Source organism: Pseudochaenichthys georgianus, chromosome 16 (assembly GCF_902827115.2).
Source record: "Pseudochaenichthys georgianus chromosome 16, fPseGeo1.2, whole genome shotgun sequence".
Lineage (NCBI taxonomy): Eukaryota > Metazoa > Chordata > Actinopteri > Perciformes > Channichthyidae > Pseudochaenichthys > Pseudochaenichthys georgianus.
Genome location: NC_047518.2, coordinates 15,285,054 through 15,299,842, shown reverse-complemented (window position 1 = coordinate 15,299,842; position 14,789 = coordinate 15,285,054). Strand labels below are relative to the sequence as shown.

Genomic DNA, 14,789 nt, shown 5'->3' with positions numbered 1-14,789 from the left:
GCAACAGAGGAGGGATCCCTCTCCCAGGACGGACAGACGTGCAATAGATGCCGTGTGTAAATTGAAAAGATAATACATTTGCAACATAGGTAGTCCAAATGTTTGGAAATGCATGTGTGTATAATAGGAAGATGAATCCACGAGGATATCCATCCAGGACCTATGATCCAGGACCACAGCCACGACTCAAGATCCAGCGCTCGCGATCCAGGACACAGGACCGCAGGATCATCCATGACTCCGGATCCCAGCGTATATAGACACCAAAAAGAAAGACATTTGGGGAAGCTGGGTTAATCGGAACATGAGTGTACACGGGTATAGACAGAGAGAAGGAAGAAGTAAGATGTCCCCCGACAAACTAAGCCTATATCAGCAAAACTAGGGGCTGAATCTAATCAGCCCCTAATTCACACCTAAGTATAATTTGATCAGAACGGCCTCTTACCACAGTATGTCATATCATTTTGTTATTGAAAAAACACTGCATTTTTCTTGTCTAATCATACAGACACATTACTGGATCCAAAGTGAAATTATCTTTGAATCCACCATACCTCTTTTCTCCAAGAAGTCTATTCACTTTTCATTAGCCATCTGTCCCATCAATATACAGATGCGATGTCAAGGAATAGTTGTATTTATTGCTGAAAAAAAGAAAAGTGATGGTGGTAAAGAAATATACCACTCAAGGTTGCTGTTTTTTTTAAAGGTTCCAAGTATGTTGCTCTGTTGCTCTGATGCATCTTCCCAAATGCATGCTGTCGTCGATAGTTCAGGCCATTCATTTTATCTAAACATAAATGTGAATCACAGTACTCCAGTACTGTATACCTTATCTTAGTGGAAATGTAGGTACTTGTTGCTGACAATATTTTAACACAAATAGGCTTTCAAGTACTTTTAGTAAAATTGTGATTGCGAGACTTTAAATAGAAACTGAGTTTGTTGTTTTTTCTTCAGGTTTTTTTTTACAGTGGAATTACGACATTTAGTTGAGTAAAAGCACGCCCACTATTGTAAATATCTTGGATTACGTAAACAATATTCGGACACAAATTAAAAGGTTTATAATTAGGGATTTCTCCATGGAATTAACCCAATCCATCCATGGCTCTGGAAATAGCGAGTATTGTTTTATCCTTAATTTCCCACAGTACCTGAACGCAGCACCAACACGCTGCACTTCCCTGTTCCTGTTCCTGCTCCTCCCAGCTCAAAGATGGCAGCCATGGGACAGAGACGAGAGACGACACGAATTTAGGAGTTTTGTCCCTAAACCTCATTGAGGTGTACGGCTGTTACATGCGTGGTTTTAACATGGCATATGGCATATAATTATTCTCTGCCAATTGGTCGTTATACAAAGACAGGTAAAGGTTTCAGGGATATCATGTTTTCCTGTGAGCTAAGCTAGCAAGCAACGATTAGCAAATAAATGAACTTGCCTCTTCTACCATACAAGAAGAAAGCAGCTGCTATGTACACGGTGTATTGACATATTGCAAGGTGAGCATTTAGCACGATGCTAATACACGCAAAATGCTCATTTTAAGTCGTAATTCTGTTACGTTAATGTCGTATAAATATTGACAGAACGTGTGTCTTACCTAACCTTTGTTGTATGGCGATTTATTGCGTATCAAACGACAGTTTAAATGTGTCAATATAATGTAAATCATAAGTGTTATTATTCTATTGTTATTATTGTAATACAATCTACTAAGTGTCCGTTTATTCACATGGCATTTAAATAAAGAGGTCACAGCTGCTCAGATTGTGAATAATGTCATTTGAATGATGTTGTTTTCTAAAGATTGATTCCTCTTCAACTATTCTTAATTGTATGCTACCCGTCATATGTAATGGTCTACTGTTGCTCTCCATACATCCTGGTCCTTTGGAGCAAAACCAGTCATGTTCTTAAATGTTGATCTAAACGCTGATATTTTCTCTTCCCTTTTTCACCAGTTCAATTTCATCATGGCCATCACTCAGTTCCGTCTCTTCAAGATCTGCACATGTCTAGCCAGCTTCCTTTCTTTCTTCAAAAGGTTGATATGCAGGTAAGCACAACCGAGCGACGACCATTACACCCTGATACTCTTGTGATCTGAATGCACTTGCTTAAAGGCAAACCTATATGCAGTGCTGTGCTAGTTACTGAAAACCAGTAACTAGTTACCATTACTAGTTACTTCATTTAAAAAGTAACTCAGTTACTTTACTGATTACTTACACCAAAAAGTAATGCGTTACTGTAAAAAGTAACTTTTTAATTACTTAAAAAAAAGGGCTCCCATTAATGCCCTTATAGCCTTCATTTCAGTACTGTTATTGCATTGGAGAATAATACAATCTGTTGATCAACTTGACATGCATTATATGCAATCTGGATAGCATCGATATTATCTGGCTTTCCATTTTTGTATATTCTTTCTCCAGGTAGTTGGAAAAAGTTTTCCGTCCCATATGCCGTGTGCCGCCCGGACATGCTATCATGCTAACTAGCTTCCTGAAAGCGGTTGACTCCACTGTAGCAATAGCCTGCATGTGTTCTACAACATACCGTGCAATGGCTTTATCGACTTTTCCCTGGCTAGCAGTCCCTTGGTTAAAATCCAGCTGCTGTTGCTTAGGTGGAGTGGCGTCGTCTGGGTCTGTGCCGGTCTTAGTTACTAGCTTCGTCCCAGCATGTTGTTTTTGCAGATGTTTTAAGAGATTTGAATGACTGGTTTGGGCAGTAGATAGGCTCTTTGACCCGCCAGGACACAACTTACATTTAACAGAAACTTTCTTTTCTTTGTGCTCGACAAAAGTGAAATAGTGAGAATATCTCCAGGTGGAGAAACTAGACTTGGGTTCCGCCGCCGCCATGATAGTCTTGTTAGTAAACAACACAAACATGCCCACAGCCCGTCTCCGCATGTGACGCAGGAAGTATTTAAGTACATTTACTCAAGTACTGTACTCATCTCTGTTCACCTGGCTGTTGACTATATAAAAAAACGAACGCAGTAACGGAGTAACGCACCATGTAGTAACCATGTAGTAACTGAGTTACTGAATTTAAAAAGTAATGCGTTAGAGTACTCGTTACTGCCAAAAATAACGGCGTTACAGTAACTAACGCGTTACTTTGTAACTGTTACTTTGTAACTGTTACTTTGTAACGCGTTAGTCCCAACACTGCCTATATGTCAAAAAAAGCAAAAACTTTTGAGAAATTAGCAGTATACTGCTACGTTATGATATCTGGACAACTAAATATCAGATTATTCGAATACTCTTGTTCAAAAAAGTGACTTCCAACAACCATGAAATACTTGAATTATTTTGAGGGAAGACAGGTCAAATGTTTGCTTTCTTAGTGGGTCACATGCATGCTGTTTTATCAATGAAATGTAGTAGTTCATAAAGGGTCTCAATCCAGAGCTTAATTCTAATGTCAGGGGAAACGTGACAAAGGCATCAAGATTCCACATTGCATGAATCCCACAGTAGGGCCTGGCTCATTTTGTGGCATCTGCAGGCAGTGGCAAGTACTTCCGGCATCTGCCACAGAGGTCACTACTCCGTGGCCTCTGTGGCAAGTACTTCCGGCATATGCCACAGAGGCCATATTTATGATGAAATATTGGCGAGTGAGGGTTGCAAGTGCAACGTCCTTGGCAATTGTCGCTTCTTGAGGGGAGTTTCCACTGCTTGCTACGATAAACCAGGTGTATGACGAGTAAAGACAAATACATATCTGTATTGACACAGCAACGTGTACACTGGTGTTATTAGACTTGGCTACAGACTTAGGGCAGCTGTAACTGATTGCAGTTGCCACTGCTAGTGAGATACTAAGGTTTACTTTATAAATTAGGCAAAGGACTTATATTTGCCCCATGCCTTCAGCAGCAGCAGGCCATTCACTTTGATTTGATCCAGTTATGAAATGTCATCATTTCGACAATAAAGAAATGCTACATAAACGTTATCTTGCACGTTTTATTTATTTAAAAAGAGATCTCTCTCTCTCATCTGCGTGCGGGGGCGGGGCCTCACAGACATGCTGCTGCGCTGTGCACACCATGCGTGCACACAGTTCTGCCGGTAATGAATATTAGGATACATTTTGTGAGGAAACTTTTCCACCAATAATTCCAATAAGTATTCCAAAATTAATTCACTTCAGGTTTACGAAAGTAACTGTAATCAGATTAGTTGTTTTTCAAATGTAACGCGAGCTGAATACAGTTAGGCTACTTGATTTTTGTATTCTGATTACGTAACGCCGTTACATGTATTCCGTTACAACCCAACCCTGAGTACAGATCAGTTCGATAAAGTCATGCCAAAACAGCGACATTTTACACGATAAATACGGGTTTAAATAGCAGCATTTGCCACGGAAGGCGAGTGGCAGCTACAGTAAACCTTCTCTTACTCTGGCATCTTGTGGCAACTCCCGTTGAGCAGCGGCAGATGCCTCGGCAAGTTGTGGCATATGCCGGAAGTACTTGCCACTGCCTGCAGATGCCACGAAATCTGCTTGCTGTCTCTCGAATCCCATTGGACTTGACCTCAGCTGTTAAAAAGTTAACAAATCATACCTGTCGTCACAAAAATGATTTATCTACATTCATCTACATTAATAATCAATCAAAATCAGCAGAGGGAGGTGCGTAGAACAGCTGTTTGCAGCCGAAGCTTTGTCTATTGATATCTGCTAGGGATGCTCCGATCGATCGGCCGATACTCGCTCTCTACCGATCGATCGGTCCTCTCTAAACGTGCTGATCGCGAGAGCCGATCGCATGACGTAAAATACATGACACTTTTCTCTGTGCTTGCCAAAATGGCTTCACTGGTCTCGCAGTATTTTAAGGTGTCCGAAAAAGACAATAAAATAGCGGTATGCAGCGTGTGTGAAGCAGAAATCCTGCAGCTCCGCCCGCTGGACCGGTGAGCGGAGCGAAACACACACTAAGAGTTAGACCTAACACACTTAGCTATTTTATCTACCTCTGGAACAAGCTAAACTAGTTATAAATATATTTATTCTTCACTGTCGGCAGTGTCGGGTAACTCATTACTGGATCAGTGAGCTGCGTGAGATACTGGCAGGCTGTCTGGAGAGGGGGAGAGAGAGAGGAAAAGAGAGCGCTTCCGCTAATTTCTCCCGTGTTATTAAAGTGAATGTAAACTTGAATAATGTACATCATTTGAATGTAATAATTAAGTTGATTGTTGTATGTGGAAGCTCCAGTGAATGAGCCCCATTAACTGAGTTTTAAACATCACTTTAAATGGAAGATTTAAAGTGATGTTTAAATCTTCCATTTAGGCCCCGCCCACTCGATCGGATCGGTAATCGGTATCGGCCGATACTGATTCCGGCGATCGGCCCCAAAATTGGCGATCGGAGCGTCCCTAATATCTGCTGTGTATCAATACTTAGAATTCAAAGCACCGCACACGCTAATGAAGCCATATTCGTTTCACGGTTCTGCTGCACAAATGTCCCATTTCTTTGCAGTTATCATGTATTATTTACATTTCAAAATCCTCCTGGATTTGGGCCAAAAGGTGCAGAACAGTGGCAGTCAAAAACCTTACTTATCTACTCTAAAGTGATCAGACCGTAGTGTTTGATAACAATGGTTTACCATTTCTGTTATTTCCATGGTTGAATTTTGTTATTTGTATTCTATTAACTCTGCAGGAGTGGAAGAGGCCGCAAGCTCAGTGGTGATCAAATAACTCTCCCGACAACCGTGGACTTTTCATCATCCGTACCAAAACAGGTCAGTATTGTGTCCCTGAACAGCACCCGCACTGAGACGATATGTGGAAAGGCAAACTACACGTGATCTTTGGATGACATATTGTTATTTTGCATGTAATTCCCTTATGCATACATATTAAACAAACTGCTGCACTTGAGTTCGAGGTATACATTTGACAGTGTTTTATTGTCTCTACCACACAGCCCGAGATTGAAGAATGGAGCTCCTGGGATGAAGACGGCCCTACAAGCATTAAGATCGAAGGTGGCAACGGAAACGTTTCACCTACAGCCAACGACATGGACCAAGAGCCCGACTACTTCAAAGACATGGCTCCCACCATCAGGAAAACACAGAAAGTATGGCCACACCCAGTGCAGCTGTCAACAACATACATTTATTGATACTGAATATCCTGAACACTTTTTCCATGTTGGTGAGATTAGTTACATGTCTCTCCAACATTTTATTGCAACTTAAAATAGAATGAGCCGTTGAAGGAAAGCGATGCTTAGACATTCTAGGAATGCTGGCTGTCCACATTTATTTACTTTAACTTTGTTTGTATAAATATTGTCCTTTTGTTACATATGTTTACTTCTATATTTATATTTAATTGTATCTTTGTGTTGCACATTTGTACTTAAACTCCTTATGTTTATTTTAAATATTATTATTTTTACGTAACCTAGTTCCCCCGAGGATAAATAATGTTTTTTAATTCTCATTCAGATAAAATGTCACTGCATGACCTTGTGAATCTGTATTGTTAAAGTTTTGATTCAGTCAAATTCTAATTGAAAAGCTACTAAATGTCTAGTGTGATTGTAAAAGGGCTGCAGTTTGAGCTCCTGTCTCTCTGTGTTCGTGCTGCAGATAGTGCTGAAGAAAAGGGAGCCTCTGAACTACCTGGTGCCTGATGGCTCAGCTGGTTTCTCCAGCAGACTGGCAGCCTCTCAGGATATGATGTCCTTCAGTCCTCCCTCAGTAAGTCACAGCTTTAAACCATCAGGCGGGTTTTCAGTTCCTCTTAACATGTATGCTAGAAATAATCAAATGACCATGCACAGAAGAAGCTTGGGACATATGTGTTATGGTTTAACAGTAGAGTCCATCACAAACTGCTCTCCCTGTGATGCCTGCACAGTGGGTTGTTTAGTCATTGCAGTAAGCCCTCTGAATCCCGAAACTTGCCGGGTTGGTTTGAAAGGTGTAGGGGACCTATCATGCAAAATGCACTTTTTGATGTCTTTTTCCATGTGTCCCTGGTGTGTAAGGGAACTCACAAAGTGTCAGAAAATACAACCCTCTCTCTTTTCCTCCGTACCCAAATCTCTAAAAACGTTGTTTACATTAGCAAGCATCGCTAACACTCAGAGCTAACCTGTACTGGAGAGAGCAGTGTTTCCCACAGAATTTGATTCTATTTGTGGGGGCACCGCAACCCCCCCCCCCCCCCCCCCGGCAAGAAAAGCCAAAGGCCCCTTAACCTATTCGGGTGGCCCACGCATCCACCCCCCTCTCAAATAAGAAAATACATGCGAGTTCATGGCTACTGTAGACAATGTTCTTGTTGCGTTGTTAATGAGTGAGACAAACCGGAGTTGAGGATCTGTGGGGTTTATTCTCCCAAAAATATAATTTACAATTTAGCAGACGCCTTATTCCAAAGCGATTTACAATGATTTACAATAACTTAAAGAGCCTGTGATACCATCCCAACAACTGTTGTGCAATGAAATATTGGGCTACTAGTAATCTCGAACCGTCAGTTTAAAAAAGAAAAAGCGATACCGTTCCGTTAAATATCAATAATTTCGAACATCGCGGGGAAACTCATTTTGAAGTTTTGGGGGAAGCCGGAAGTGACGTCAATGCGGGAACGCTTCGAGAGCCAAACACGGACAAAGTGTGTTGTCATGCGTAGAAATGGTGAATTACTGAGATTAGGCACGTTAATAACGTTTTAATGAAGTTGACTACAGTATATTCATATTTGTCAGTGCTTTCATGTCAATTCGGCGAACATAAACATAGATGATCGTGGTGAAGATGATGATTACATTAGGATTAAAAATCGAGAGTGAGAGCTGCTGAATTTCCTCCCGTGGGATGTGATATAAAAACAAATCGATTATTTTTGTGGTTGTAAACTCAAGTGGATGAAACTACATTTATTAGTGCTTTCATGTCAATTCGGCGAACATATGATACATTAAATGATCGTTTGTTTGAGCCGGTCTGCATTTCCTGATGAGAAAACAAACCGATGCTTTTTGTAGTTGTAGTACACCAACAACATGGATTAAACGTGTGTTTTTTTTACCACAATGTTGGGGAAATTAATGGATAAAATGCACGGATTATTATTATTATTCCCACTCCGATCGGGACACTAGGTCCACCGTTTCCCCGCAGCGAGGCTCCCCCCGTTGACAGTTTACGTGGGCTGGGTGCAGTGGCGGACTGGCCATCGGGACGAATCCCGATGGGTCGGTACCGAAGTGGGCCGGTCGGATAAGTAACTAGCACATCCCCCATAGGCGGCGCGTGAGGCTCAGGTTTGAGAAGGCTAAATAACTTCTTTTACCTGACGCTGCCCGCCTCCGGCGTCTATAGAAAAGAGATCAACTCAGTGTGCGGAGTTTAAATCTCTCAAGTCATATTACAGGATAAAGAAAATACAGTTTAAACTGCCGTATGCAGAGAAGACGCCGACGTGTCGCACTTATCATTCATATTACATCATCAATCAGATCATCGATCATATAATATCATATATTTCCTTATCTGAGTCAGCTTCTCCAGCCTCATCTGGCCGTGCAACACTCAGTGTCACATACTGTATGCAGAAGTATTATTTAACACATTATGTTGACGAAACACTCGAGACAAATGTCTTAGACGTGAACGCGCTCTCAGCTGGAGAGAGAAACCCTGGCTTGATTTACCGAGTTGATAACCAGCGTCGTAGGACCGCTTAGCGAGATCTCGTTTGTTAGTTTGTTGTTAGTTTGTTTGTTACTCAAACATATCCAGGGTCTGTTGAACTGGCTTCGTAGTACAGGGCACAGGTGGCTAGCAGCGCTAAGGTCAAAGACACAGACATTATACATTATATTTGTATTTTACCAGGATGCAGTGACACAAATATTTACATATTTACATTTACTATCTAAAGCACCCGCCGCCCCTGACATCCCCCACTCCCCCCGTTGACAGCTTACTAGTAGTGATTTTTAGTCCCATTCCACCACTGGCTACATGACCATATGATCGCCCATATTGACGCACCTCATTCCTAAACTTCTAACAGATACAACATAAACCGATCCTTCAGCCTCATATGAGCTCTCAGACACGTTCAACATTAACCTGTCATCGCTGTCTGAGCTTGCTGCTGTGTGCGCCGTCGTGCGTTTACATCTGACTGTATATATATAAAGGTTTACATGCAGATGCTGGGATCCTGGACGGTGCAGCTGGAGCGTTGTGCCCGCAATGACGTCACCCATCATTTGGCGGGACTTGAAGAATCCGCGAGAAGATCCAGAAAATTGTCAACATTGAAGGCAGATTAATGGTTATCAAAGTACAAATATCCAAAATCAGTTCAGTAACGGTTTTCAAGGGGACAATATGTACTCAAATTGATGGGTTTGGATGATGGGAGAAAACCGTGTCACAGGCTCTTTAAGGGCTAAGTGCCTTACTCAAGGGCACACTAGTAATAGTGTTCCAGGCGGGATTTAAACTCGCAACCCACCTCACTATCCATTAGACCACCCAAATAAAAAAAAGATTACACTTAAAAAAAAAAAAAATGTGTTTTTATGAGATCCATTTGTGGCGGACGATATTTAATTGTGGTGGCCCGCCACAAAAAAATCAATGTATGGGAAACATGAGTATACAAAAGCAGGAAATAAAAAAAGGAACTCACCTTGTGGTAAACCTGCTAAAGAAAAAGCCTTTGAGCTCCATACTGTTTCAGAAATAATCTTTGATGTGGTTTGGAACATGATATGGCGTTTTATCACGGCAGCATTTAGCTGAGTATCTCTTATAATTCTGAGCAGGCACAAGCTTTTTTTTTTTCAAGCTAAGGACCCAGATCAGCAGTTATCTAACAGGGCTGGAATAGAGGGATGTGAGGGATGTCTAAAATGCATGATCTGTTTGGTATTTTGAGCCAGGGCTCGAGCTTAAGGACGTCCTGAAAAAAATAGTGTAGGGAGGATAAAAAATTATTTTGGGACGAATTTGGGACGAGAGTTAAAATAAAAATACCCTGCTAACTCTACTACAAACGGCGATGAAAATGAAACCGACTGCACGTTTTGTGTAGCACACAGTTATTAAACCTCCTTGTCAACATAAACACACACGCACAAAACATTTAGCAACCCGCGAAATACACAAACACACACGTAGCTACAGCTGTGCCCGCGAATTCCGGGTCTAGCTATGTACTGAGTGTGTGTATTTCGCGGGTTGAGTGATGTACAATGGCATCCCGTGGAGGAATTCTGAAATGTTTTACCATTACATCACAAAAACGCACAGCAGAACCAGACCCTGGAGCGCCGGCCTCTTTATTTACTTACTCCTCTTCATAACCTATGAGTAATAAGGCTGAGATGAGAACCCTCCATCGTATTTAGTCCTTAGCAATATGCTGCGCCTCTCCCCATGTAGGGATGGGTACCGAGCCCCGGTGTTAAACGGGCCCCGGGCCGGAATTATTAAAGACAGTGGTAACGTTAAGTCATATGTATTATTGCTACATACACATTATATCGCAGTTTTAGTTTCACCAACTCCGTTTCTAATATGCAATAAGACTACAACATGCGTCTATGATGTATTTTCGAGCTTTCCAATCCAGACGAGATCTCTCTCTCCCGTCTGGGTGCGAGGGGGCGGGGCAGTTTGTAAAGGTCTCCTGCCTGTGTTACAGACTGTCATCCTGGTTAGTGGTTACTATGGGTTCTGTCTTCAGGACAGTGTTGGATTTTTTTTGTTAATTGGATGGGACTTGATTGGATTCAATATTAGAGTAATTTTCTCGTTTGTGTGTTTGTTTAAATATATTGTTTATATAAAATAAAAGTTTTTCCCTAGGACAAACATACACATAAAAAAAAAAAAAGATTTCCAGAAATGTGACATTATGTTCGATAACAATATGTTCACCACGCTTCAGCATACCTTTTAATTTGGGTTTAAACTCTATTTGATTTTAGGATTGACTGGTGCACAAAAAAAGATACCGTCTAAGCTTTTTAAAAGGTGCGACTCTGTATCTCCCAATTAATGGTAACAATTCATATTCACTGATCAGGACATGGTTTGGGTCAGAAGCGAAGTTGTTGGCAAACCTCAGTATGTTGTTATGGTAGCTGTATCCATAGCCATTATTGTGCCGTTTCCATAGAGTGCAGGACTTGTATATTGCAGTGAAATACAGGCCACTGAGTAAAATGTGACGAGAGCAAAAAACAACAAACCCAAAGCAACTTGTTAAAGGGTAACTAAACTAGGACATTGAAATCCAGAATACATTTCTAGTTAAGAGGTATTGGGTTGTGGTTGTGTGGATATAATTGTGAACTCTCCCTTTGTGCAGGCTGAACTGGGAGAAATGGAAAACTGGCAGGAGAACGCAAACGCCTGGGAGGACGAGTCCAACGCTGCCTGGGAGGCGGAGGAGGTGCTTCGGTACGATTTCAAAAATGCTCACTAACACTCGCACCAACACATGATGTATTCACACCTTTCTTTTGGTTTAGCATGGTATTTATCAGTATTGTACTTCTGTACTTGAATGAAATCTCGATTTACTCGATTTCCATTTCCTGCATCTTTTATAATTATACTCAAATCAGGGCTCGACATTAAGGACTGCCCGATGGCTCGGGGCTATCTAGTATTTAGCTCGGGCAATGAAGCCTCACCTGCTGGTTGCCCGATCGGGCAATCTATTATGCCAGTATCATGCAGCTCGCGGATCAGTAACGAGTGACCCGACAGTGAAACTAAACATATCTATAACTAGTTTAGGTAGTTTGAGAGGTAATTAAAATAGCTACGTGTGATATTCTAACCTGCAGTGTGTGTTTTGTCCGCTCACCGCTGCATGTGATCATGCAGAGCTGCGTGTCAACTCGTCAGCAGCAGCTGATCTCTCTCTCCCGTCAGATTAGACTTCACTCGCGTTTATGCCCATATCGATCAGATCCAGCTAGTTCTAGCTAATGATATGACTACCTGCTTATTAAAAGACACCTAAACAATAAGTGTCGCTATGCAACTGGGTGAGGCCACAAAGTATAGCGCAGCATTATGCATTTGTTTACATGCCCACCGGAACCCCGAGGCATTACCAACAGATCAACGCACAATCAACCCATACAGGACATCTCTTTCTCCACATTAAGTGTTAGACATTAGAATTGACTATTCTTGTCTGTCACATACTCTTGTCTTCTTGTCTGTCACATAAGTGGCACAACTGAAGCGGTATTGCGCTAAAGGGAAATTATTTTGACCGGACATTTTGGCCGAAGAGATTTAGATTTGCCGGCTAACGGGAACTCTGACGTCGCCATTTTGTGTGCTTCGCGGATGCGCTCGGCTCCTCTCGACAGCTGCTCGGGTCTGCTCGGTCAGCTTCCGGCTGAGGAGGCATTCGTTCGACCAACTTACAGTAGACAACATTACAAACATTTTTAACAGGGGCCATAATAGTGTAAATAACGTTTGTTTTGGCAGTTATAACTGAATGTAATGTTTTCTACTTTTTTCCATCTGGGAAGGCATTTGCCTTCATCAGATGGAAAGTGTCTTGACCAACAACTTAAGTATTTCTTATAGCTATGCAGGGCATGCAAGCGAGCAAACACAAACAAGAACAAACAAGTGAAATGAAGAATAAAATTGAAATTGTACAATATAATATTGTGGTGGTTCATCTTATAATTCAGTCTAGAGAATGCACCAGACAGCATCTAAGACCTGCAACAATCTAAATGTTCTAGGGGGACGGAGGCCCCCCAAACCCTTCATGCGTAATTTCGTCCGCGCGCATTTTTCAGGACAATCTCTATTGGACTCAGGGCCATCTGTAAATTAGTTTAGATGGCCCATAGGGCCATCTCCCAAAATCCTTAATGTCAAGCACTGCAAATACTGGACTTTTAATCCACTACATTTATCCGATAGGCTTAGTTACTTTAAAGATTCAGATTAATAAAACAAACTGTGTAAAATAATTTAGCATGAATAATTATAGATGTCTTTTGCGGAAATTCTGAAGCCACCCAGCAGTATATATTTTGAAAAAGGCTGCAGCTGCAATTTACAGCAATTAACACATTATTACATATTTGATCATATAAAATAGCAGTATTACAATTCATTTATTTACTGGGGTGATGTAGTTCCACACATTGGCCAGCAAGTGGCAGTGTATTCCTTTTTCCCCCTTTTTAAAACCCAAGAGCAGGAACCAGGATTTAGTTTTCCCTGCTGACCTAGCTTCTTTTGATGTGCGCAGTAATGACATTGCTCTTTTTCCTTTTTATTTAACAGACAACAGAAGATGGCTGAGAGGGAAAAGCGGACCATGGAGCAGCAGAGGAAGAAGCTGGAGAAAGACGCTCAGAGGATGATTAAGAAGGACCAGAAGATTGCCGTCAAGCTCTCGTAACATTTTAGAAATGCTCAATTTTGAGCCGGAAAGGGAGGGGGGGTGGAACAAAGACACTGAATCAATCGTCACTCTGTCTTTAAAGTCATCACACCGACCAGGATTACATCCCTACTTAGAAAACTGTCCTCCACCCCGTCTCCACCAGCAGCCATTTTAGTCTGTTTCCCTGTCGCAGCAGTGTAAAACACATCATTCTCGAGGGCAGAAAACACACCTGGTGTTCTCTCTCTTCATGTGGCCAAGGTCATTTAAGGGAAAGCTGTATTTATACATCCCAGTTCATCTTAGGTTAAACGTTAGATACAGCTTTAAGGTACCATTTAGATTCTGGATACATCTGTCGGGTAGTGCAGAAAAATGCTTTTTTTTCTCAAGGAACATTTGTAAATAAACAGGTATCTGTACTACCTTTTGAAACTCAAACGGGGAGTACACTTCCCTTTCTTTTGTCTTATTTATAACCTCAAAAGGACAAAGGAGTGTCATTAATTTTAAGCATCACTGAACACCGGTGACTGCTCACGGTTTGCTTGATCATTGTGTTTTTATATTTATGTCTTTCTTTGTCTGATTTTTTTGTTTCTAATGAATGTTGCTTGATATCTCATCCCGTGCTGTACGTCCCCGAGTACACTGGACATCTGCAATAAAATTAAGGTTTTCAGTATGAATAAGAATAATTGACCATAGACTAAAATATAGCCCAACTTTAATGTCAGCTGTGGGTTCCTATGGTAATCTCATGGCTACTGATCTGCCACATTTCACTTTGTTTGTTGGTTTTTGATCTAGACGGAATATTTCCAGTGATCACTGCCATGCTTTGTTAATTTTTCAGGGGGTGTGAATGTTACTTTGCTCTTAAAATGGATACCCTCACTGCACAGTCGCTGTTGCCATCACAGTGTAATCTCAGACCAGTTACTTTGGCCTAAGATTAAAATAATAAATTCTTGCTTCTTTTCTCATCTGAAAATATAAGTCTCACTGTTGACTGAACACCCTTTTTATGCATTGATATAATCACATTACCAGCCAGTGTGCTGTTGTCATGGAAACATTGAAAGACCTTTTTATAAATGGTAGTAAAAAGTGCAGACATGATACATTATGTCCCTGGTCTCTGATGCTTGATAAAAGACTTGGGTGGACACATTTGTATACTAAATACACTGAGGTACGGATTCTGTCATAATGTAAATCCTTCAATTAGTGATGAATTATCAAGTTTTAAGGAAAAGGTGCTCCAAGAAGACCATAGGCCTACAGATTAACTGGACAAATATATACTTTGGATT

At 41.2% G+C, this 14,789-nt stretch overlaps 1 protein-coding gene across 2 annotated transcripts; it reads left to right on the top strand.

The window, feature by feature from the left end:
• Positions 1 to 1,191: 1,191 nt before the first annotated feature.
• Positions 1,192 to 13,914, top strand: ebag9 (estrogen receptor binding site associated antigen 9). 2 transcript variants are annotated; one of them, XM_034102986.2, is made up of 7 exons: positions 1,192 to 1,373; positions 1,972 to 2,066; positions 5,714 to 5,795; positions 5,981 to 6,136; positions 6,654 to 6,764; positions 11,407 to 11,498; positions 13,371 to 13,914. In XM_034102986.2, exons 2-7 carry the CDS (start codon positions 1,984 to 1,986, stop codon positions 13,486 to 13,488), a joined length of 642 nt encoding a protein of 213 aa, XP_033958877.1. In that variant the 5' UTR covers positions 1,192 to 1,373; positions 1,972 to 1,983; the 3' UTR covers positions 13,489 to 13,914. The 2 variants fall into 2 exon arrangements, with proteins under 2 accessions (XP_033958877.1, XP_033958876.1); XM_034102985.2 differs by having other exon boundaries at positions 1,192 to 1,509.
• Positions 13,915 to 14,789: the final 875 nt, after the last annotated feature.

Coding starts and splice junctions, on each gene's coding strand:
- ebag9 (XM_034102986.2), top strand. CDS start 1,984: ATGGCCATCACTCAGTTCCGTCTCTTCAAGATCTGCACATGTCTAGCC. Junction 6,137..6,653: donor CCATCAGGAAAACACAGAAA/GTATGGCCACAC, acceptor TTCGTGCTGCAG/ATAGTGCTGAAGAAAAGGGA. Junction 6,765..11,406: donor TGTCCTTCAGTCCTCCCTCA/GTAAGTCACAGC, acceptor CCCTTTGTGCAG/GCTGAACTGGGAGAAATGGA.